The 23,649-nt window shown below is 40.0% G+C and overlaps 1 protein-coding gene across 1 annotated transcript in view; it reads left to right on the forward strand.

The window, feature by feature from the left end:
* Nucleotides 1-23,649, forward strand: part of BLTP3A (bridge-like lipid transfer protein family member 3A) — a 72,933-nt gene that overhangs the window by 12,822 nt on the left and 36,462 nt on the right. The window contains exons 2-4 of the mRNA XM_061399026.1: nucleotides 8,203-8,365; nucleotides 8,466-8,504; nucleotides 9,254-9,345. Of these exons, the coding sequence (XP_061255010.1) occupies nucleotides 8,203-8,365; nucleotides 8,466-8,504; nucleotides 9,254-9,345 (294 nt within the window). The remainder of the gene's footprint in view (nucleotides 1-8,202; nucleotides 8,366-8,465; nucleotides 8,505-9,253; nucleotides 9,346-23,649) is intronic.

The raw sequence follows: 23,649 nt of genomic DNA on the forward strand, positions 1-23,649 counted from the left end.
GAGGATGAAATTCAGGGCTATAAGAGAGACTGGAAAATGAAAGGATACATCTTAGAAAGAAGTGAACAAGGAAGGAGAAGCCCTAAAATCTGCTTTAATCCTTGACATGCATGGGGGAAGAGACTCCATGGAGCTTGGAAAAGGCGATGGTTGAAAGCTGAAAACATTGAGCTGAAATTCAGCTTCATCCACTACAGAAAGGACAGAGTTTGGAGTATGAATCTAGCCCAAATTGATTGACCAACAAAATAAAATTCTTCGCAGGGAAATTGGCAGAATCCAGAATCTCCATAATGTCTAGTATACAATAATAACTGAATGGCTCTGTGACTCATTGTCCAGAGAAGGCAGTCAGTAGAAATTACCCCAAGATGACTCAGATGTTGAAATTACCACATAGGACTTTAAAGGAGACTTGGTAGTAATAAATGAACAAATGGAGACTCTCCCCAGAGAAATGGATTTTATATATATATATATATATACACACACAAATATAAAATCTAGGACTTAAAAGTACAATATCTGAAATAAAAAGCTTATTCTCAGCAGCAGGTTGGAGGTGGCTAAAGAAATGGTCAGTGAACTTGAAAACAGAGGAATAGAAATTATCTACTCTGAAGAACAGAAAAGATTGAAAAACAAAAACAGAGCGTCGGTGACTATGGAACAATATTAAAATATATGTACTTGGAGTCCAGGGGCTCCCCAGTTGTTCTGATACGTGAATCAGAGAAAAGCAATCCCAGTTATTTCATGAATAGATTTCTAGTGTGCAGAATATGTGAACTTAATAAAATGCTTTCTGTTTTATAACACTAAGAGTGATTTATTATGCTGCAGTAGATAACTAAAACAAGACAAGTTTTCTTTGAAGAAATAATGACTGACAACTAAATAAAAGAACAAGTAACCAAGTTAAAAATGGGCAAAGTGTCTGAATAGATATTTCTTTAAGATACGCAAATGGCCACAAACACACGAAAAGATATTCAACATCATGAGACCATCAAGGAAATGGAAATCAGAACTGCAATGGCTTCTAGGATGGCTATAATAAAAAAAAGATAATAACAAGTGATGATGAGGATATGGGGAAGTTAGAACTCTCAGATACTGCTGATAGGATTGCAAAATTGTGAAGCCACTTTGAAAAACAATGTAGCAGTTACTTAAAAAGTAAAGCAGTTACCATTTGAACCAGCATTTCTCCTAAGTGTATATATAAAAGAAATAAAGTTGTTAAGTCCACACAAAAACTTGTACTTGCATTTTCATAGTAGCATTATTCATAGTACTCCATAAGTGGAAATAACCCACATGTCTGTCAACTGATAATGGAGAAACAAAATGTGATATATTCAAAAATGGAATATTCTTGGCTATATTAAAAAATAAAGGACAAAGTGCTGATTCATGTTACAACATGGATGAACTTTGATAACAGTACACTAAGTGAAAGAAGCTAGTCACAAGAGACCACATATTTTACGATTCCATTAATATTAAGTGTCCAGAATAAGCAAATTTATAGAGACAGAAAGTAGAATGACAGTTGTCTAGCTTTGGGAGGCAAGGGGAGATTAGGAATGATAGCTGCAGCCTATGTTTTTGTTTTCGTTTTTCTTTGGGGGGTAGTGAAAATGTTCTAAAATTGATTAAGCTTATGGTTTTGCATCTATGTGAATATACTTAAAAACAGTACATTTTAAATAGATACTGCAGGTTTTTGTTTTTTTTTTCCACTTGCAAATTATAGGCTTGGACTAAGAGAGTATTTAAGATGCCCTTCTAGTTCTGAAATTCTGTGACTCTCCAAATCTAAGAATTGTCACTTCCCAACATTGTGGTCCATTTTCATAAAGATGTCTGGGAGCCTTTGTCTGCTGTCTCTTCAGCAAATTGCAGTGCTCTGGGAGAAATGAAACTTGATCCAAGTCTGTTTTTCCATCTTGATTTCATCTTAGCCTCTGTGCTTTGTAACAGTAACAGATGGCCAGAAAATGTTTTCCCACATTCTTGAAGTACAATAAATAGCAGGCTTCCATTAGCCTTTTCAGCCACCCTTGGACTCAGTGATATCATTGTGGATAAGGAGCACAATACTGAATGAAATTTGTGCCAGGGATTGTTGGATACTTTGAGATTAGATCTCAGGTCAGTGGTTTCCTTGGTTGAGCAGACCTCCACAAACCTCCCTGACAATGACTGGACCCATGGATCATCTTTTTACCTATTCTTTGTTATTATGATAAAATACAGGCAAAATCAGTTGAGAAATTCTTACTGCATTTTTAAGAAGCAGTTAGGTAATATCTATTTTTTTGTTGTTTCCTTAAAGTTAATTGATAAAAAACAAAACAAATGTGTATCATTATCACTATTACGGGAGAACAGCCCATGCTGGTCCAGTAAACCTGCCTGTACTGTCAGCAGTCCTTAGAGCATAATTAAAGAACTCGTGGTCGTTTTGTTTGTTCAGTTTTTGATGATTACTGACTGACTTGCATATTTGATCACAGAGCTGATAGCACAGGAACCTCTGTGGTCCCTTGTCTGTGTCTTGGTAGAGACAGGGCGTTACTGCTAGAATGCTGGTGACTTAGCTCTGGGCATACCTAAGGAAAAATTTATTAATCTGACTGAGTTGGTGAAGTGCAGAAACGTCTTTGATGGAGGTACACTGTAACTTTATCCCCTTCTCCCCCCACAAAAAATTTTTTTTTCTTCTTATACAGGTTAAGCAGCTAAACAGCCGTGGTAGTTTGTAAAAAGGGAAAGGATGTCCTCTTACCATTTCTGAGATACCTTATAAATTTATTTTGTGCCAGATGTGTTTTGAAGGAATATATTACTAAGCCAAGATGTTAGTAGAAGAAAGTCCAGTGAGCAGAGCTGGGTTCATGCTCTGCCTCTTCCTGCCCTGTTTACCTTGGGCAAATGACTTTATATCTGAACCTCATGTTCTTTTTCTTTAAAATGGGGATAATGATGCATATTTCATATGGGGTATTGGGAAGACTAATTGAGATAATGTTCCTTTTCAGAGTGCTTGGTACAAAGTAAACTGTACTTAAGAAAATGTTTTAAGGCTTGAAAAAAAATGAAAAATGACATTTATTTTTTATAGAGCTGTAGATAAGGTTGAACTTCCCAGGTGCTTTGGTGGTAAAGAATCTGCTTACCAGTGCAGAAACACTAGAGACATGGGTTCTATCCCTGGGTCAGGAAGAGCCTCGACAGTAGGAAATGGCAACCCAGTCCAGTATTCTTGCCTGGGAAATTCCGTGGACACAGGAGCCTGGCAGGCTACAGTCAGGGAGTTACAAAGAGTCAAACATGACTGAGCAGCTGAGCACACAAATAAGATTAGGTTTTGCATAGATACATGGTACCTGTTTAGTATAGGCACCCTGAGAATGTCAGTGCTAACAAGCAGTGTAACTTATTCTTGTCTGTGTTTGTTTCGTTTTATTTGAAGTATGTTCCTCTTTTCAGAGAGAAACATACTTGAAAAAGTTTCTGTCACTTTTCTTGAAAATAGCTTTTTATCAGATGCAAAATTAGCTTATCGTAGTGATTCTCAGCCTTTCCTCCCTGCTCCTGTGTATTAAAGGGATCCTTACCCTGTCTCGCTCCTGCCATGATTCTTAGCTGAGGTGGGGAGGTGGGGCTCTTATCAGAGTCTGTGCAGACGAGAGAGGAGACATACAGCCCTCAAAATTAATTTTATATCTTCAAAAATTATCTTGAGGATTAATTCTTCTGAAGGTGCCCGCCCCCATTTAAGCTGAGGTGGCTTCCCTGAATACTTGGAGTAGAGGAAGGGTGCTGGAAGGAAATGACTGTAATACCTTATTTAACACAAAAGGGGCTTGAAAAAGAAAGCCACCTGGTACTTCGGGGTTCTAGGTAAATAACGTTGAGTTCTGTTTTCTGCTTTTCCTCCCGTCTTTCTGGGTTGTGGGTTTGTGCTGTGTCTTTACTTTTAGTTGTTTTACGTCGTGAAAGTACTTTGAGTTGTTCTCTTTTTCTCTTTCACAGCCAGTCCTGTTTCCTCGTAGGTGGCCATGCTTTATAGGAAAAGAGGAATTCTCTTTCCCTCTGTGGCAAGTTAGTGTTCAGAGAACAGGAGTCATTATAGAAAACTTATTTTTTTAGTTCAGAGAATAATATAGATTCATACTCAGTAACTGTTAATTTTTTTTTTTTACGAATTAAAATCAGTAAAAGTATGTGTAAAGGTCTAGGATTTTATTTCACCTTGTTTAGATGCTAATAGCCCACTGCAGTTCGTGGTTGCTGGCAGAGCACAAGACTCCTGGGTCAGAGAGAAAGGACTTTATTAGTCATGGCCCTGCAAGCAGTGTAAAGATAGGTTTGCGCTGGTTCCCCTTGTGCCCCGCAGGTCCCACGGGAGGGGTATGAGCGGGCCCAGACGGAGGCCTGTGCATGTGCTATGGCAGTGGGACCCTGAGTTTGGGGAATCCATTGCTTTCGTAGTACATAGTAAGCAAGCCCGTTCTTCGTACTGGAGAGGAACACTGCATCATCCCTCAAAGCTGCTCTTTCTAACACAGCCCTGAGAAGTGGCTTGGGTAAGGAGTGGTCAGGGTCATGTGTTTTGTGTTTTTCTTACCCAGCAAGACGTAGGAATGTGAGAGACCCATGGAGGAGTAGCTCTCCCAACAGTACGTATGTGCAGTATATCACTGATAGAAATCTTAGGTAGATTTATTGTCAAATATTTGCCATACAGAAAGGTATAGAGAGTAATATAATGAAGCGCCATGCAGTTACCTCCCAACTGGAGAAATAAGCGTTGACCATACAGGTGGCACTTCCTGTGGAGCCCTCCCCATGTCCCACAGGCAAGCACTTTCCAGAATTTGCTGTTGTCATGCCAGTGCATTTCTATATGTCTCTTAATATCATACAGTACTGTGTGTTTTTAAACTTCTAATTTTTTTTACTATCATTTAAAAAACTGTTACAGAGCCCTTTTACATAGTACCATGTTAGTCACCGTAGAAGAAAAGTGTAGAGATAAAACTCTTGCCAGTCATGATTTTAGGGTTCAAGGAAAACCAGAAACACTGAAACACAGCTTAGTAAAACGGAAAGAATATGTGTGGGGAAAAAAGTTGGTAAATAACATATAACTCAATAAATTCAACTATTAGCATCTGATATGTGCAAGGGCTAAGTATAGTTACAGATGGAGGGAGAAGTGAAATTCATTATTGGTGAGAAAAGAGTGACTGTGAGAGGCAACAGCAGTGAGAACTTACACCGGTGAGATTCATCAGACAGGTTGTCGTACAGGAGCCGGGGTTGTGCTGTGAGGAACGGGCCTGAAGCCGATCCAGCCAACAGATGAGAGAAGGGAGCTAGGAGTAGTCAGTCAGCGGGACAGTTGGCTACAAGGTAGCCGGCATTCTGTCAGGTGACCATGTTATCAGGAGGGGCGGCTAACACTCCACCCCTGACCTCACTGGGCTTAACACGGAATTGCACAGCAGTGGTTACATACGGAAAAATTAGAGAATGCCCAAGACCCTCTCTGATGGTGACCTAAATGTGTGTTACAGATTCTAGGGATGTAGAAGGTAGGACTTTAACATGAGGTTTAAACATTGAAGTAGTTAAGGAAAGAAGGTCTCAGTGAGAAGTCAGGGTTGAGTCTTTGAATTTAACATGAAGTTTAACATTGAAGCAGTTAAGGAAAGAAGGTCTCAGTGAGAAGTCAGAGTTGAGTCTTCAATGACAAATCATGATGAAGGTGCTCCAGGAAGAGGGGTGAGTGGCAAGAGCATAGGCGCAAGGGCTGGAGACAGCGTGTGTGGGGAAATTAACAGGATGGCACTGGTCAGGCTCTTGGCCCAGGCTCTCACCCTCTCTCACCCCACGCTCTCACCCCAGGCTCTCACCCCCCTCACCTATCTCACCCCAGGCTCTCACCCCCCTCACCCCTCTCACCCCAGGCTCTCACCCCCCTCACTCCTCTCACCCCAGGCTCTCACCCCCCTCACCCCTCTCACCCCAGGCTCTCACCCCCCTCACCCCCTCTCACCCCTCTCACCCCAGGCTCTCGCCCCCTCACCGCACGCTCTCACCCCTCTCACCCCATGTGCTGTCAACAGTGACTCCGCAGGGCTGTGTAACAGCTGAGGTCACTTACGGTGCTGCGCATGCATGTCACGAGGTGCTCGCTTGGTCACGGGCTACTTGATGCAGTAGCCTGTATGAGCCTCACCGTGAAAGCCCTGGCTGCCACTGCATTGGTTCTACATTGGAGTGGCATCATAGTTACGTTATATGAAGTTATGGCTACGTTATGGTTATGTTATGGCTGCTGCTGCGTCAGCCAGGAGAGAGGCTGCATTATGGCTGCCATGCCAGTCAGGAGAGGATAAACGTGTCTGCAGTTCCTACAGCTCCTTGAGTCTTCTTCCAGCCTCTTAGCTTGTGCCTTGCCTGCCCTGGGTTCAGCGAACAGTGTGAACAGCAAGACAGTTGGCATCCGGAATAGGATTGGCAATACAGTTGGTGTCGTTGGCAGGATGTTGAAGGGATTCAGTGTGTGACAGTGAGAGGACAGGCCTGTGTGAATTGTTTATGTGCAGCCCCTTGACGTGTAGTTTCCCATGGCCTGGATTCTGCTGATTGCACACTTAGGGTACAGTTCAGCAGTTTTCCTTTGTATTTCCTGCAAATGAGCAACAGGACCCAGTGGTGTGATGACATTCAGGTTGAGTCCCTTTGGCAAGGCCCTAAGTGGTTGTGTTCTTTTTCCACATCAGTAAAGGTATATGGGGTAAGGATTGGGGTTTTGCTTTACCCTACTTAACAAGCCAGTAATTAATCTGTTACTGTTTTATATCCTAACCTCATAGAATTCCCTCTTCTGTTGTTTCAAATAGAGTTTAAAAATATAATGGCTTGCTTTCTGATACCTCCTGGTCTGTTACCCTCCCTAACTCACCGCCCCCCTGCCCAACTTTTATTTGGACTATCTGTTTTTTTCATTTCTGTCTTGCTCAGTTTGGATTCCTCTCCCAAAAGTTTTTCTCAGTGTGGGGACCCATCTTAGAAAGGAGCCTTGGTGAATTCCATGAGTTTATGGGGTTAGATTGCTTCGTCTCATTTGGACCTTTGGCCCAAAACCCCTTCAGCTTCCATTGCTTTTCTCAAATTGGCCCACGTTGCTCTTCACGGAGTACTTGGTCATCTTGGGGTGCTTCTGTTCTCTGATTTCTCTGATGTCCTGTTGTTTTCCTCTTTGATGATCTGCACAACTGCTTATAGCACTCATGTCTTGTGGCTGTTAATGTTTTTTCCCCTCCTGCTTGTATATGGGGTTTATGAGGATGCTTTATCTTATAGTTTTGTTTTTAATGTTATTCAAGGGCTTCCTTGGTGGCTCAGTTGGTAAAGAATGCTTGCAATCCTGGAGGCCCAGGTTTGATCCCTGGGTTAGGAAGATCCCCTGGAGAAGGAAATGGCAACCCACTCCAGTATTCTAGCCTGGGAAGTTCTATGGACAGAGGAGCCTGGCAGGCGGCAGTCCATGGGGTTGCAAGAAGAGTCAGATACAACTTACCAACTAAACCATGAGCTGTTAAGTTGCTATCTGGATGTTCTGGTTTTATATGGGAATTATGCTGCTGCTGCTGCTAAGTCGCTTCAGTCGTGTCTGACTCTGCGACCCCAGAGATGGCAGCCCACCAGGCTCCCCTGTCCCTGGGATTCTCCAGGCAAGAACGCTGGAGTGGGTTGCCATTTCCTTCTCCAATGCATGAAAGTGAAAAGTCAAAGTGAAGTCGCTCAGTCATGTCCAACTCTTAGCAACCCCATGAACTGCAGCCTACCAGGCTCCTCCGTCCATGGGATTTTCCAGGCAAGAGTACTGGAGTGGGGTGCAATTGCCTTCTCCAATGGGAATTATATCAAAGTCTATATTGCTGATGCTATAACAGTTTCTCCAGAATTGTTATCGTAGGTTCTTGAGTAGAAAGACGATGCGATTGTGACAGAATATGTCTCACCTAACACCTTATGCTGTCTGGAGTTAGTGTGGTTGTTAGTCCACATTTGTTCTTTAACTTTCTCATTTCTCCATATCGAGACGTGTTATTTGGTTATAATGCTCATTTGCAGGTTTCCATGGAAATAATAGCTGCTTACCATCACTCTTTTCAGGTTCACTAAAAATCTTTCCCCGGACAAAATCAATTTGAGCACCCTGAAAGGGGAGGGTCAGCTGACCAACCTGGAGCTGGATGAAGAGGTTCTACAGAATGTGCTGGAGCTCCCCACCTGGCTAGCCATCACTCGGGTCTACTGCAACAGGGCCTCGATCCGGGTGAGAATGTAGTCAGAGGGCTGCTGCTCTCTTTGGCCAGCAGGCCTGACCCCGTGAGGGCTGCCTCCCATAGCCCTGAGTCTTTGCTTTCCTCTTTCAGATCCAGTGGACAAAGCTGAAGACACATCCAATTTGCTTGGTAATGGCCTTTCTTGATTGCAAGTAATCAAATGGGGGAGGTAGGGGGTAAGGTTTTAAAGGAGCTGAGAGAAGATGGGGAGGAGTTTGATAGGCTGTCCTTTCTGGGAGTGTGGGTGCTTCCATCTGGCTTGTGAGCTCCTCCGTGAGATGGGGTGACTGTTGTCTGGGTTTTTTCTAGAACTGCTGTGCAGTAGAGCAAGTAGCTCTGAGACACAAGTCCTGAGTTGGTTTTGCTTTGAATTTTGTTTTTTTATAACAAGTTTTGCTGTCCAGCTTCTATCTTTACATTTCCTTTGGATTCCTGTTGGAGGAATTATTAGAAATTTATTCACATTGACTGTTGGGTGATTCTCAGCTAAAAGCCCTTCAGGAACTGATATATCTATCTATCTATCTATCTATCTATCTATATCTATATCTATATATATGTCTATATCTATATATATCTCAAGGACTGGAATCCCCAGGAATAGTAATATCTCTGTAACTTGGACTTATGTTTTCATTTTCTGCTGTGAGCTAATCCCATGCTTGTCATGGAGTTCTGCTGTTAATAGAAATGGAAGGGGGAAGATGAGGCCTCTCTTTGTATTTTAGTTAGTTTGTTCATTCTTTTGACTAACATTTATTGTTGGTCCACCGTGGACACGGCACTCAACTGGGTGCTGAAGCCCAGAGACGGATAAGACAGTCTGTGCTGTGTGCGGCTTTGTGCAGATGCTTAGGTCTCCATGGCTTTTATTTCAGTGTCTGGATAAGGTAGAGGTGGAGATGAAGACCTGTGAGGAGCCTCGGCCGCCCAATGGACAGTCTCCTATTGCCCTCGCTTCAGGACAGAGGTTAGTTGCTTTGGGTCCTATTATTTCCAATGTATCAATGGGTCCAGATCACCTTTTAATTAAAAATTAGAAACTTTTCATGATGGAAATTTTCAGACATACACTAAATAGTGTAATGAGAGAATAGTGTAATGAGCCCCCATCCACCCAAGATCTAACTTTCACAATTATCAACAATTCACTGTTCTTTTTCTACCTTTCTTCTGCCACTTTGTGAGTGTGTGTGTGTATGCACACGCTGTAATACTTGAAAGCAAATCGCAGATACCATATGATTCCATCTGTAAATACTTCTGTATTATGTGTCATTAATGAAGATTGAGAAGAAAGGAAAAGACTCCACAATACTATTATCACAATTAATAGAATTCATAGGGATTCCTTAATATCATCTAACACTTATTTCATATTTAATTTTCCCGAGTTGTCTCTAAAATATTTTTTTTGACAGTTCAGTTTGGCTGCAAAGAGCTCCACACTTTATATTTGGGGATATTGCCTTTTAAAACTCTTTAAGGGTTTCCCTGGTGGTCTGGTGGTTAAGAATCTATCTGCCAATGCAGTGGACACAGGTTTGATCCCTGGTCCAGGAAGATTCCACACGACACGGGGCAGCTTAGCCTGTGCACCATCACTACTGAAGCCCATGAGCCTAGAGCCCTTGCTGTGCAGTAATAGAAGCCACAGCATGAGAAGCCTGTGCACTGCAACTGGAGAGTGCTCCTGCTCACTGCAGCTAGAGCAAGTCCACACACAGCAGCAGAGGCCCAGCACAGCCAAAAAAACCCCAAATAAATAGCGGTTTGTTTTTTTTTTTAAAGAAAAACTTTAAAAAATAAGGCTCTCTAATTTTAAACAATCCCCAATCCCACACTCTTTTATAGGTAATTTATTCTTTGTAGAAACTGGATTATTTCTTCTAAAGAATTTCCCATATTTTGTATTTTGGCTGATTGGATCCTCGAGGTATTATTTAAGATGTTTCATTTAATTTGGTAGTTAAAGACTTGATTTGATTCATTTGTTCGTTTTCTTGGTAAGAATACTTCATGAATAGTAATAATAGGAGGCGCATAAGATTCCTTTGGTTGAGATTACCCAGTGGATTCAGATGATGTTGGCCTGACTTGTTAGTTGTGATAAGTTCCTCATCTACCTCTCACCTCGTGGTTTAGGAACCGTTGATGATAGTTGTCTGTAGATCTATTATTTCAGTGTAAGATGGAAAATAGAGATTTTATAGCTCTTTTTTCCTGTTGCATTTATTAGTTGTGATTTTCTATAGAGAAAACTTTACAGAGAACTTTCTTTCACTAACTATTAATATTTGATTACTTTGAAAAACAGTGTGTACAGGAATGTCAGGATATACTGAATTCTTTACCTTTATTTAGCAAATTTAAGATTTATAAATTGACACCCTAATAATCTCTGAAGAGATTTCTTTTGGGTGGGGAAAAGTGAAGGCAGTTTATTGTTTCAAATCCATGTACTTTTTACATCATTATTAAGGTGTAATTGAGGGAGAATAGACTGTACATATATAAAATCTACAGTTTGGTAAGTTTGGGTATATGTATATGTCCATGCAACCATCAGCACAGTCAAGATAATAACCTATCCATTCCCTCAAACCTATTGTTGATCTCCCTGCCCTTTCCCCTTCCATCCCCAGGCAGTGATGTTCTGTCAGTATAGATCGGTTTGCATTTTCTATGTTTTCTAAGTGAAATCGTGAAGTATGTACTAGTTTTTAGTGGCTTCTTTTGTTCAGCATAATTATTTTGAGATTCATCCATGCTGTTGAGTTTGTCGATAGTTCATTCCTTTTATTTATTCTATTTAGTTTATTTATTTAGTATTTATAGCCGTGCTGGGTCTTTATTGCTGTGCTCTGTGGCATGTGGGATCTTCCCAGATCAGGGATCAAACCCTTGTCTCCTTCACTGATAGGCAGATTCCTTACCACTGAGCCACCAGGGAAGCCCAGTTCATTCTTTTGATTATTGAGTAACATTCCATGTGTAAGTAGATCACAACTTGTTATCTACTCACTTGTTAATGTTCATTTTATTTCCATTTTTTGGCTATTGCAAGTAATGCTGCTATAAAAATTCATATACAAGTTACTGTGAGGTCATGTGCTTTTATCTCTCTTGGCTAGGAACGGAATAGTTGGATGGAATGGTAGGTGAGGATTTAACTTTTTAACAAACCGTTGAACATTTCCTGGTTGATTTACTATTTTACATTCATTGTTCATTTTTCATGTGCTTTTACGTTCTTTACGTCCAATGTTGATGTGTTCTTATAAGATGTATTTGTTGTGTAGTGTCAAGTACATGACACCATTGCAGTCATTATTCTTTCTGACGTTCAGTTGTCCCCATCTTTGGCCCGTGAGAGCCTTTCAATATCACCTGTGTCCTTTAGACAAGATCCCAGTAATCTTTCTGTTTTTGTACAGAACAAATCAGGCTTCTCTTACTCTCTTCTTTTTTATCCTTACCTCATACCTGGAATCAGACATTCCTCCAAGGAACCTGATTCTTTTTAGTGAGAAATGTTATGAATATTTAGTTAGAGACAATAGTCTGGGAAGAATTGTATTCATTGGGTCGTCACTGCTTTAAAGCCTTTTCAGTTCTAGGGAAAAAGTATTTTTTAAGAAAGATAAAAATAATTCATGATAACATCTTGAATTTCTCAAATTGAAAAAAAGGATTTTGAGTAACTTTTTAGATTTACAATTTGCATTTTTAAAATTAATTTATTTTTAAGTGAAACAAAGATGAATATTTTTAATGACAAAGAAGATAGACATCATAAACCATTAGACACCTAACAACAAAGAAACAAAGCAAAAATCAGAAGAAATATAAGGGAAAGAAAAAATACATAATCATAGTGAGACGTGTTAACATTTTTCTGAGAATATTTTATCAAGTGCATAAAAAATAAGAATAGGAGCATCTTGAATGATGTCATTAATAATTTAAATATAATAGATTTCTATTTCTATTAATTTATATTATTTTTATATCACATACAAATATATTTAAAATTTTATATCTCATATTTCATTATTAGATGTCCATAGGACATTTAGAAAAGCTGGCAAAAAGATAAACGTTGCTAAATTTCAAAAAGTAGTAGATAGCTCATTACACACGAATGTCAGTCTAGCTATTCATGAGCAGGCTAAAATCTCTCTTTGCTTTCAGTTGTCTCTATAACTTTACCATTATAATTAAAAAAATGTAAAACACCATTACAAAAGATATGACAAAACAAAAGAAAATCATCAAAAGTGCATACCAAAGGTGTTCAATAAAGTATATGCACAAATTTTTCTAACAATAAATTAAATTCTTAAAAATTTCTAGCTTACTTAGAAACTATAATGGCTGCCATGTAATAACCTCAGATTTAACAAATACTTAGAATTTTCCACATTACACTTAAAGTGTATATATATATATACACACACACACACACACATATAAAAGCCATGAACTTAAAAATAAGTTATGAATGCTAAGGGTGAAATACAAATTTGTTCTTGTCACTCCAATCAGTGTTATTTCATACATTCAATAATCTATAATAAAGCATTCTTGTTATAGTCAAAAAAAAAAAAAAAGTAGAATTCCTTTTTTGGTGTGTGATTCGGTTACACATATACACATATGTTATTTTGGAAATTATTTTCCATTATAGATTATCACAAGATACTGACGGTAGTTCCCTGTGCTACCTTTGTTGCTTGTTGCATATCTATTTTTTTAGATGAGAAAAATAACATTCTATTCATAATAAGTCAAACAAGTGGAATCAAAATGTCTTAAATTTTTTAGTTAGGCAAAAATTTACAAGTTTTCTAAAATATATGTTATACGTATTATATATATAAAGGTATACAAGAACTTTTCTACTATGCTTGATAAAGGCTTGAGAAAGAATATAAAAAAAAATAAAAGGAGAGATGAAGAAACTGGAAAACAAGCTAAATGAAATGGGAGCACTGAGTATCAAGTAGAGAAGTGAAGCAAACTAGGTAAAAGTAAAAGCCCCACATATAGTCCAGTTGTTTAAACGTGGCTGCTCATTAGAGACATATCTGGAACTCTGGTGAAAAAAAGCAACAACTGGACATTGGTATTTTTCAAAAAATTCCAAGATAATTCTGGTATGCATATGAATTTTAAAAAGTATTCCAGGATCTTCTATTAAATGATAGTTTTGGTGATATAGAATTCTATTATTTTTCTGTTGACCGATCACAATACAATGGTATTGTGAGTAATCACAGTAGTGAAAGATGTTTATCAATATTCATAATCAATAGCCAGACAAAAAATAAAAGACAATTACAATTGCAAGCCATAATGGCAACATTGTTAACCTAACAATATAAAATAACTACATACAATTTGGGGGGTCAAGCAGAGTGATGTGGTAAGTGAAAATGCATACACCCACCTGTTTTCATCTGCTCAGCTGGTCTATGTCTTTTGATTAGGGCATTTAATCCATTTACATTTAAGGTAATTATCCATATATATGATCCTTTTACCATTTCCTTAATTGTTTTGGGTTTATTTTCTCTTGTTTCCTGCCTAGAGAAGTTCCTTTAGCATTTGTTGTAAAGCTGGTTTGATGGTGCTAAATTCTCTTAACTTTTGCTTGTCTGGAAGGCTTTTGATTTCTCCATCAAATCTAAAGGGGATTCTTGCTTCATAAAGTATTCTTGGTTTACGTTCTTCCCTTTCATCATTTTTAATGTATCATGCCATTCTCTTGCTTGTAGAGTTTCTGTTCAGAATATAGCCTGATGGGAGTTCCCTTCCTTTTCCCTTGTTGCTTTTAATATTTTTTAGGGCTTCCCTGGTGGCTCAGATGTAAAGAATCCGCCTGCAATGTGGGATACCAGGGTTCTATCCCTGGGTTGGGAAGATTCCCTTGGAGGAGGGTGTGGCAACCCACTCCAGTATTCTTGCCTGGAGAATCCCCTTGGTCAGAGGAGCCTCATGGGGTAGCAAAGAGTTGCACACGACTGAGCGACTAAGCACAGCTCTGTCTTTAATTTTTCTAAGTTTGATTATTATGTGTCTCAGTGTGTTCCTTCTCGGGTTTACCCTGCCTGAGACTGTCTGTGCTTCCTGGACTTTCTTGACTGTTTCCTTTATCATGTTAGGGAAGTTTGCAGCTATTATCTCTTCAAATATTTTCTCAGGTCCTTTCTCTTTTCTCCTTCTGGGACCCCTACAATGCAAATGTTAGTGTGTTTATTGTTGTCGCAGAGGTCTCTTAGACTGTCTTCATTTCTTTTCATTCTTTTTTCTATATTCTGTTCTGTAGCAGTGATTTTCACCATTCTATCCCCCAGGTCATTTATCCGTTCTTGAAAGGGAAAGTTAAAATCATCCAGTCTGTGTCTAACTCTTTGCGACCCAATGGACTTTACAGTCAATAGAATTCTCCAGGCCAGAATACTGGAGTGGGTAGCCTTTCCCATCTCCAGGGGATCTTCCTAACCTAGGGATTGAACCCAGGTCTCCCGCATTGCAGGCAGATTCTTTACCAGCTGAGCCATAAGGGAAGCCCAAGAATACTGGAGTGGGTAGCCTATCCCTTCTCCAGCAGATCTTCCCGACCGAGGAATCGAACCGGGATCTCCTGCATTGAAGGCGGATTCTTTATCAGCTGAGCTATCAGGGAAGCCCTATCCATTCTTCTGTCCCAGTTATTCTGCTATGGATTCCTTCTAGTATATTATTCATCTCTGTTTGTTTGTTCTTTAGTTCTGAGTCTTTGGTAAACATTTCTTGCATCTTCTCAATCTTTGCCTCCATTCTTTTTCTGAGATCTTGAAAGATCTTCACTATCATTTTTCTGAATTCTTTTTCTGGAAGGTTGCCTATCTTCACTTCATTCAGTTGTTTTTCTTTTTTTTTTTTTTTTGAAGTTGCTCAGTCGTGTCCGACTCTTTGTGACCCCATGGACTGTAGCCTACCAGGCTCCTCCATCCATGGGATTTTCCAGGCAAGAGTACTGGAGTGGGTTGCCATTTCCTTCTCCACATTCAGTTGTTTTTCTAGGGTTTTATCTTGTCCCTTCATTTGGGACATAACTTTCTGCTTTTTCATGGTGGTTAAGTTTCTGTAATGTGGTTTTTGTTTTAGTCTCTGTGGGACTGTGGTTCTTCTTGCTTCTATCTGGCTTCTGATGGAGGAGGCTAAGAGGCTTGTGTAAGCTTCCTCGGGGGAGGGATTGGTGGTGGAGAAACTGGGTCTTGCTATGGTGAGCAGGGCCTTGCTCAGTAAAGCTTTAATCCAATTATCTGCTGGTGGGTGGGATTATGCTCCCTCCTTAGTATTTTTTTGGCCTAAGGCGACCCAACCCTCTAGGTCTATGGTTGGGTGCTGGCAACCTCCAAGAGGGTATACCCCAAGGAGGACCTTCCAGGCTGGGTGCCCCCATGCCTGTGGTGAGCCCCTCCTGACCCACACCTCCTCCACAGGAGACCCTCCAACACTAGCTCCTTTCCTCTGAGTCTTGGTATGTGGAAAATTTTGTTTGTGCCCTCCAAGACTGGAGTCTCATGTTTCCCCCAGTCTTGTGGAAGTCTTGTAATCCAATCCTGCTGGCCTTCAAGATGAGATTCCCTGGGGAATCTGGGAATTGGCAGTCCCTTTAGGAATTGGCTGGGAAGCCCAACGGGTTCACAGCAGTGGGAGAGCTTCTTTGGTGTTATTGTTCTCTAGTTTGTGGGTCATCCACCCAGAGGGTATGGGATTTGATTTCATCATGATTGTGCCCCTCCTACCATCTCGCTGTGGCTTCTTGTCTTTGAATGTAGGGTATCTTTTTTGATAGTTTCCAGTGTCCTGTTGATAGTTACTCAACAGCTGGTTGTGATTTGGGTGCCCTCACAAGAGGAGAGGAGCACATATCCTTCTACTCTGCCATCTTGAACCAGAAATATTTGCATTTTTGTTCATATGCTAAATTTTGTTCTAACAACATTTTATAATAAATAATTCACTTTTTAATAGTTTCAAAAATAACAAAGACTAATATAACTACCAATAAGACTACTGAATGCAGTAGCTTTTTGTGTGTGTGAATATGTGTTTTTTATTTTTGGCCACACTGCATGGCTTACGGGATCTCAGTTCCCCAACCAAGGATTGAACTCAGGCCTTTGGCATTAAGAGTGCAGAATCCTAACCACTGGATCACCAGGGAATTCCCATGTATTTGCTTTAACCTTATGATATATTCCATTAGATATATATAGTCAAAATACTGTGTTTTAAAATTACTTGAGGGTCTTCCCTGGTGGTGCTTCCAGTGCAGGGGGCGGGGTGTGACCACTGGTGGGGGAGCTAAGATCCCTCATGCCTCACAGCCAAAAAAACGATATAAAACAGAAGCAATATTGTAACAAATTCAATAAAGACTTAAAAAATGATCCACATTAAAAAAATCTTAAAAAAATAAATAAAATTACTTGAAATCATTCTTTGTATGGTTGGGTACCAACTTGACATACATAGGAATTCATTTTTTAGGACAGATTTTTTAGAGCAGTTTTAGGTATAAATAGTAGTACTAAGAGGAAGGAGCAGAGATTTCCCAAATACCCCCTGCTCTCAACACACGCGGAGCCTCCCCCATTATGGACCTCCGCCAACCAGAGTGGCATATTTATTATGACAGATGAACTTACACTGACACCTCATAATCACACAAAGTTCATACTTCACCTTGAGGTTCACCCTTGGTGGGACATTCTGTAGGCTTGGACACGTGTATAGTGACATGCATGCACTGTTACAGTATCGTACAGTGTATTTTCACTGCCCTAAAAATCCTCTGTGCTCCACTTAGTCATCCTTCTCCCTGCTCCAACCCCTGGCAACCACTGGTCTTTTCACTATTCCATAGTTTTTCCTTTTCCATGATGATTCCATCTCTTTAGATTGCCTTCTTTCACTTAATAATATGCATTTAAGTTTCCTCCATGTCTTTTTATGACTCTGTGGCTCATTTCTTTTTAGTGCTGAAAAATATTTCATTGTCTGGATGTACCACAGTTTATCCATTTAATAGTTACAGCATCTTGGTTGTTTGTTGCCAAATTTTGGCAATTATGAATAAAACTGCTATAAATGTCCATGTGTGGACTTTAACTTTTAAATTCCTTTGAGTGTATATAAAGGAGCATGATTGCTGGATCATATGATAAGAGTATGGTTCAGTTTTGGAAGAAACCACAGAACTGTCTTCCCAAAGTGACTTACTATTTTACATTATTACTAGCAGCGAATGAGAGTTCCTGCTGTTCCATGTCCTTGTCAGCATTTGGATTAGTAATTAATGAAAGTCGCTCAGTCGTGTCTGACTCTTTGCGACCCCATGGACGCATGGGGTAGCTTGCTAGGCTTCTCTGTCCATGGAATTCTCCGCATTTAGTGTTGTCAGCAGTTTGGGTTTTGGTCATTCTAATAGGTGTGTAGTGGAATCTCACTGTTGTTCTCATTTCCGTTTCCCTAATAACATATGATGTAGAGCTTATAAGACATATGCTTCTTTGCCATCTGTACGTCTTTCATAAGGTATCTATGAAGGTCTTTGGCCCATGTTTTAATTGGGTTGTCTTTTTATTGTTGACTTTTAACAGTTCTTTGTGTATTTCAGATAACAGTCTTTTATCAGATGTGTCTTTTTGCGATATATTCTAGTCTATGAGTGGTCTTATTCTCTTGACATTGTCTTTCACAGAGCAGATTTTGAAACTTTAATGAAGTCCAGTGTAGCTGTTATTTCTTTCATGAATTGTGCCTTTGGTGTTGTATCTAAAATGTAATTGCTATACCCAGTACCATCTAGGTTTTCTCTTATGCTATCTTCTAAGAGTTTTATATCAGTTTGTTTTAAATTTGTAAAATGTTTTTAATTTACTTTTTAAACTATGTAAAATTACACAGTTTCAAAGTTAAAACTATAAAAAAGGTATGTTATATGTACGTATGTTGTCCCTACTCCATTTTTTACACAAAATGTAACATACCATAAACACTTGACACATTGCCTTTTTCTTTTAAAAGTATATCCTGGAGATCACTTCATAGATGTATATAAGGAGATGCTTCTTATTCCTTTTTGTACCTGCAAAATACTCAGTATATTTTATAGAGGCATCATAGTTTATGTAGCAAGTTCTCTATTAATTAGTTCAGTTCAGTCACTCAGTCGTGTCTGACTCTTTGCGATCCCATGGACTGAAGCACGCCAGGCCTCCCTGTCCATCACCAACTCCTGGAGTTTACTCAGATTCATGTCCATTGAGTTGGTGATGCCATCCAACCATCTCATTCTCTGTCATCCTCTTCTCCTGTCTTCAGTCTTTCCCCAAATCAGGGTCTTTCCCAGTGAGTCAGTTCTTTGTATCAGGTGGCCAAAGTATTGGAGTTTTAGCTTCAACATCAGTCCTTCAAATGAACACTCAGGACTGATCTCCTTTAGGATGGACTGGTTGGATCTGCTTGCAGTCCAAGGGACTCTCAAGAGTCTTCTCCAACACCACAGTTCAAAAGCATCAATTCTTTGACACTCAGCTTTCTTTATAATCCAACTCTCACATTCATACATGACTATTGGAAAAACCATAGCCTTGACTAGACAGACCTTTGTTGGCAAAGTAATGTCTCTGCTTTTTAATATGGTGTCTAGGTTGGTCATAACTTTCCTTCCAAGGAGTAAGCATCTTTTAATTTCATGGCTGCAATCACCATCTGCAGTGATTTTGGAGCCCCCAAAACTAAAATCAGCCACTGTTTCCACTGTTTCCCCATCTATTTGCCATGTGGTGATGGACTGGATGCCATGATCTTAGTTTTCTGAATGTTGAGCTTTAAGCCAACTTTTTCACTCTCCTCTTCCACTTTCATCAAGAGGCTCTTTAGTTCTTCTTCACTTTCTGCCATAAGGGTGGTGTCATCTGCATATCTGAGGTTATTGATACTTCTCCCAGCAATCTTGATTCCAGCTTGTGCTTCATCCAGTCGAGTGTTTCTCATGATGTACTCTGCATATAAGTTAAATAAGCAGGGTGACAATATACAGCCTTGACGTTCTCCTTTTCCTATTTGGAACCAGTCTGTTGTTCCATGTCCAGTTCTAACTGTTGCTTCCTGACTTGCATACAGGTTTCTCAAGAGGCAGGTCAGGTGGTCTGGTATTCCCATCTCTTTCAGAATTTTGAACAGTTTGTGGTGATCCACACAGTCAAAGGCTTTGGCATAGTCAATAAAGCAGAAATAGATGTTTTTCTGGAACTCTCTTGCTTTTTCAATAATCCAGCGGATGTTGGCAATTTGATCTCTGGTTCCTCTGCCTTTTTTATAACCAGCTTGAACATCTGGAAGTTCACGGTTCATGTATTGCTGAAGCCTGGCTTGGAGAATTTTGAGCATTACTTTACTAGCGTGTGAGATGAGTGCAATTGTGCAGTAGTTTGAGCATTCTTTGGCATTGCCTTTCTTTGGGATTGGAATGAAAACTGACCTTTTCCAGTCCTGTGGCCACTGCTGAGTTTTCCAAATTTGCTGGCATATTGAGTGCAGCACTTTCACAGTATCACCTTTTAGGATTTGAAATAGCTCAGCTGAAATTCCATCACCTCCACTAGCTTTGTTTGTAGTGATACTTCCTAAGGACCACTTGACTTCACAATCCAGGATGTCTGGCTGTAGGGGAATGATCATACCATCATGATTATCTGTGCCATTAAGATCTTTTTTATACAGTTCTTCTGTGTATTCTTGCCACCTCTTCTTAATATCTTCTGCTTCTGTTAGGTCCATACTGTTTCTGTCTTTTATTGAGCCCATCTTTGCATGAAATGTTCCTTGGTATCTCTAATTTTCTTGAAGAGATCTCTGGTATTTCCAATTCTCTTGTTTTCCTCTATTTCTTTGCATTGATCACTGAAGAAGGCTTTCTTATCTCTCCTTGCTATTCTTTGGAATTCTGCATTCAAGTGGATATATCTTTCCTTTTCTCCTTTGCTTTTTGCTTCTCTCCTTTTCACAGTTATTTGAAAGGCCTCCTGAGACAGCCATTTTGCTTTTTTGCATTTCTGTTTTTTTGGGTATTGTCTTGATCCCTGTCTCCTGTACAGTGTCACGAACCTCCATCCATAGTTCATCAGGCACTCTATCAGATCTAGGCCCTTAAATCTATTTCTCACTTCCACTGTATAATCATAAGGGATTTGATTTAGGTCATACCTGAATGGTCTAGTGGTTTTCCCTACTTTCTTCAATTTCAGTCTGAATTTGGCAATGAGGAGTTCGTGATCTGAGCCACAGTCAGCTTCTGGTCTTGTTTTTGCTAACTGTATAGAGCTTCTCCGTCTTTGGCTGCAAAGAATATAATCAGTCTGATTTCAGTGTTGGCCATCTGGTGATGTCCATGTATAGATTCTTCTCTCGTGTTGTTGGAAGAAGGAGTTTGCTATGACCAGTGCATTCTCTTGGCAAAACTCTATTAGCCTTTGCCCTGCTTCATTCTGTACTCCAAGGCCAAATTTGCGTGTTACTCCAGGTGTTTCTTGACTTCCTACTTTTGCATTCCAGTCCCCTATAATGAAAGGGACATCTTTTTTGGGTGTTAGTTCTAGAAGGTCTTGTGGGTCTTCATAGAACCATTTAACTTCAGCTTCTTCAGTGTTACTGGTTGGGGCATAGACTTGGATTACTGTGATATTGAACGGTTTGCCTTGAAAACAAACAGAGACCATTCTGTTGTTTTTGAGATTGCATCCAAGTACTGCATTTCAAACTCTTGTTGACTATAATGACTACTCCATTTCGTCTAAGGGGTTCTTGCCCAGCGTAGTAGATATAATGGTCATGTGAATTAAATTCACCCATTCCCATCCATTTTAGTTCACTGATTCCTAAAATGTCAATGTTTACTCTTGCCATCTCCTGTTTGACCACTTCCAATTTGCCTTGATTCATAGACCTAACATTCCAGGTTCCTATGCAGTATTGCTCTTTACAGCATCAGACTTTCCTTCTATCACCAGTCACGTCCACAGCTGAGTGTTGTTTTTGCTTTGGCTCTGTCTCTTCATTCTTTCTGGAGTTATTTCTCCACTGATCTCCAGTAGCATACTGGACACCCACCAACCTGGGGAGTTCATCTTTCAGTGTTCTATCTTTTTGCCTTTTCATACTGTTTTAAGCCTTAGGCAACCATAAATGTACTTTCTGTATTTATTCTGATCATTTTGTATAGATGGAATAGTACATTATGTGGTCATTTGAGGTTGGTGTCTTTCTCTTAACATAATGTTTTCAAGGTTCAGCTATGTTGTAGCATATATGAGTACTTTATTCCTTTTATGGCTGAACAACATTCTATTGTATGGATATACCACATTTTACTTATCCATTCATCAGTTGGTAGACATTTGATTTGTTTCCACTCTTTTTGCTAGCATATTTTAGAATATACTCCTGGGAGAGGGACTGCTAGGTCAAAGGGAAAATGCATTTGATAGACATTGCTAAATTTCCCTTTGTAAGGATTTTATAGTTTTGTGTTACCACCAGCAATGTTTTGAGTTCTTGTTTTCTGGAAAACTTTGTTGTTATTGTTCAGTCACTCAGTCATGTCCGACTCTTTTTGACCCCATGGACCGCAGCATGCCAGGCTTTCCTGTCCTTCACTATCTCCTGGAGTTTGCTCAAACTCATGTCCATTGAGTTGGTGATGCCATCCAACCATCTCATCCTCTGTCGTCCCCTTCTCCTCCTGTCCTCAATCTTTCCCAGCATCAGGGTCTTTTCCAGTGAGTTGGCTCTTCCCATCATGTGGCCAAAGTTTTGGAGCTTCAGCTTCAGCATCATTCCTTTCAGTGGATATTCAAGGTTGATTTCCTTTAGGATTGATTGGTTTGATCTCCTTGAAAGGTCCAGGAACCTTGCCAACGGACAGTAATGTCAAACTTTAGGATTTTTGCCTAATCTAAAGATGACACATGGTATTTCTGTGTGGTTTCTTGGTCAAGTATATTGAGGTACATGGACAGGGAGGCCTGGCGTGCTGCAGACCAAGAATTGGACATGACTGAGTGACTGCACTGAACTGATTGAGGTACATAAATCATAAATGTGCAGCTTAGTGATTCTTTACAGTTAACACATCAAAAGTAGACCACTTCCAGAATCCCAAAAGCCTGCTGGGCCCTTCCTAGTCATACCCACCTCAAGGATAACTTTATCCTCATTTTTAATACCATACGTTCAGTTCAGTTCAGTTGCTCAGTCGTGTCCGACTCCTTGCGACCCCATGAATTGCAGCACGCCAGGCCTCCCTGTCTATCACCAACTCCTGGAGTTCACCCAAACTCATGTGCATCGAGTCGGTGATGCCATCCAGCCATCTCATCCTCTGTCGTCCCCTTTTCCTCCTGCCCCCAATCCCTCCCAGCATCAGTCTTTTCCAATGAGTCAACTCTTTGCATGAGGTGGCCAAAGTACTGGAGTTTCAGCTTTAGCATCATTCCTTCCAAAGAACACCCAGGGCTGATCTCTTTTAGAATGGACTGGTTGGATCTCCTTGCAGTCCAAGGGACTCTCAAGAGTCTTCTCCAACACCACAGTTCAAAAGCATCAATTCTTCGGCGCTCAGCTTTCTTCACAGTCCAACTCTCACATCTGTACATGACCACTGGAAAAGCCATAGCCTTGACTAGATGGACCTTGTTGGCAAATTAATGTCTCTGCTTTTGAGTATGCTATCTAGGTTGGTCATAACTTTCCTTCCAAGGAGTAAGCATCTTTTAATTTCATGGCTGCAATCACTATCTGCAGTGATTTTGGAGCCCAGAAAAATAAAGTCTGACAGTGTTTCCACTGTTTCCCCATCTGTTTCCCCTGAAGTGATGGGACCAGATGCCATGATCTTAGTTTTCTGAATGTTGAGCTTTAAGCCAACTTTTTCGCCATCCTCTTTCACTTTCTTCAAGAGGCTTTTTAGTTCCTCTTCACTTTCTGCCATAAGAGTGGTGTCATCTGCATATCTGAGGTTATTAATATTTCTCCCAGAAATCTTGATTCCAGCTTGTGCATCTTCCAGCCCGGCGTTTCTCATGATGTGAACTGCATATAAGTTAAATAAGCAGGGTGACAATATACAGCCTTGACGTTCTCCTTTTCCTATTTGGAACCAGTCTGTTGTTCCATGTCCAGTTCTAACTGTTGCTTCCTGACCTGCATACAG

The sequence above is a fragment of the Bos javanicus genome, chromosome 23 (assembly GCF_032452875.1).
Source record: "Bos javanicus breed banteng chromosome 23, ARS-OSU_banteng_1.0, whole genome shotgun sequence".
Taxonomy (NCBI): Eukaryota; Metazoa; Chordata; class Mammalia; order Artiodactyla; family Bovidae; genus Bos; species Bos javanicus.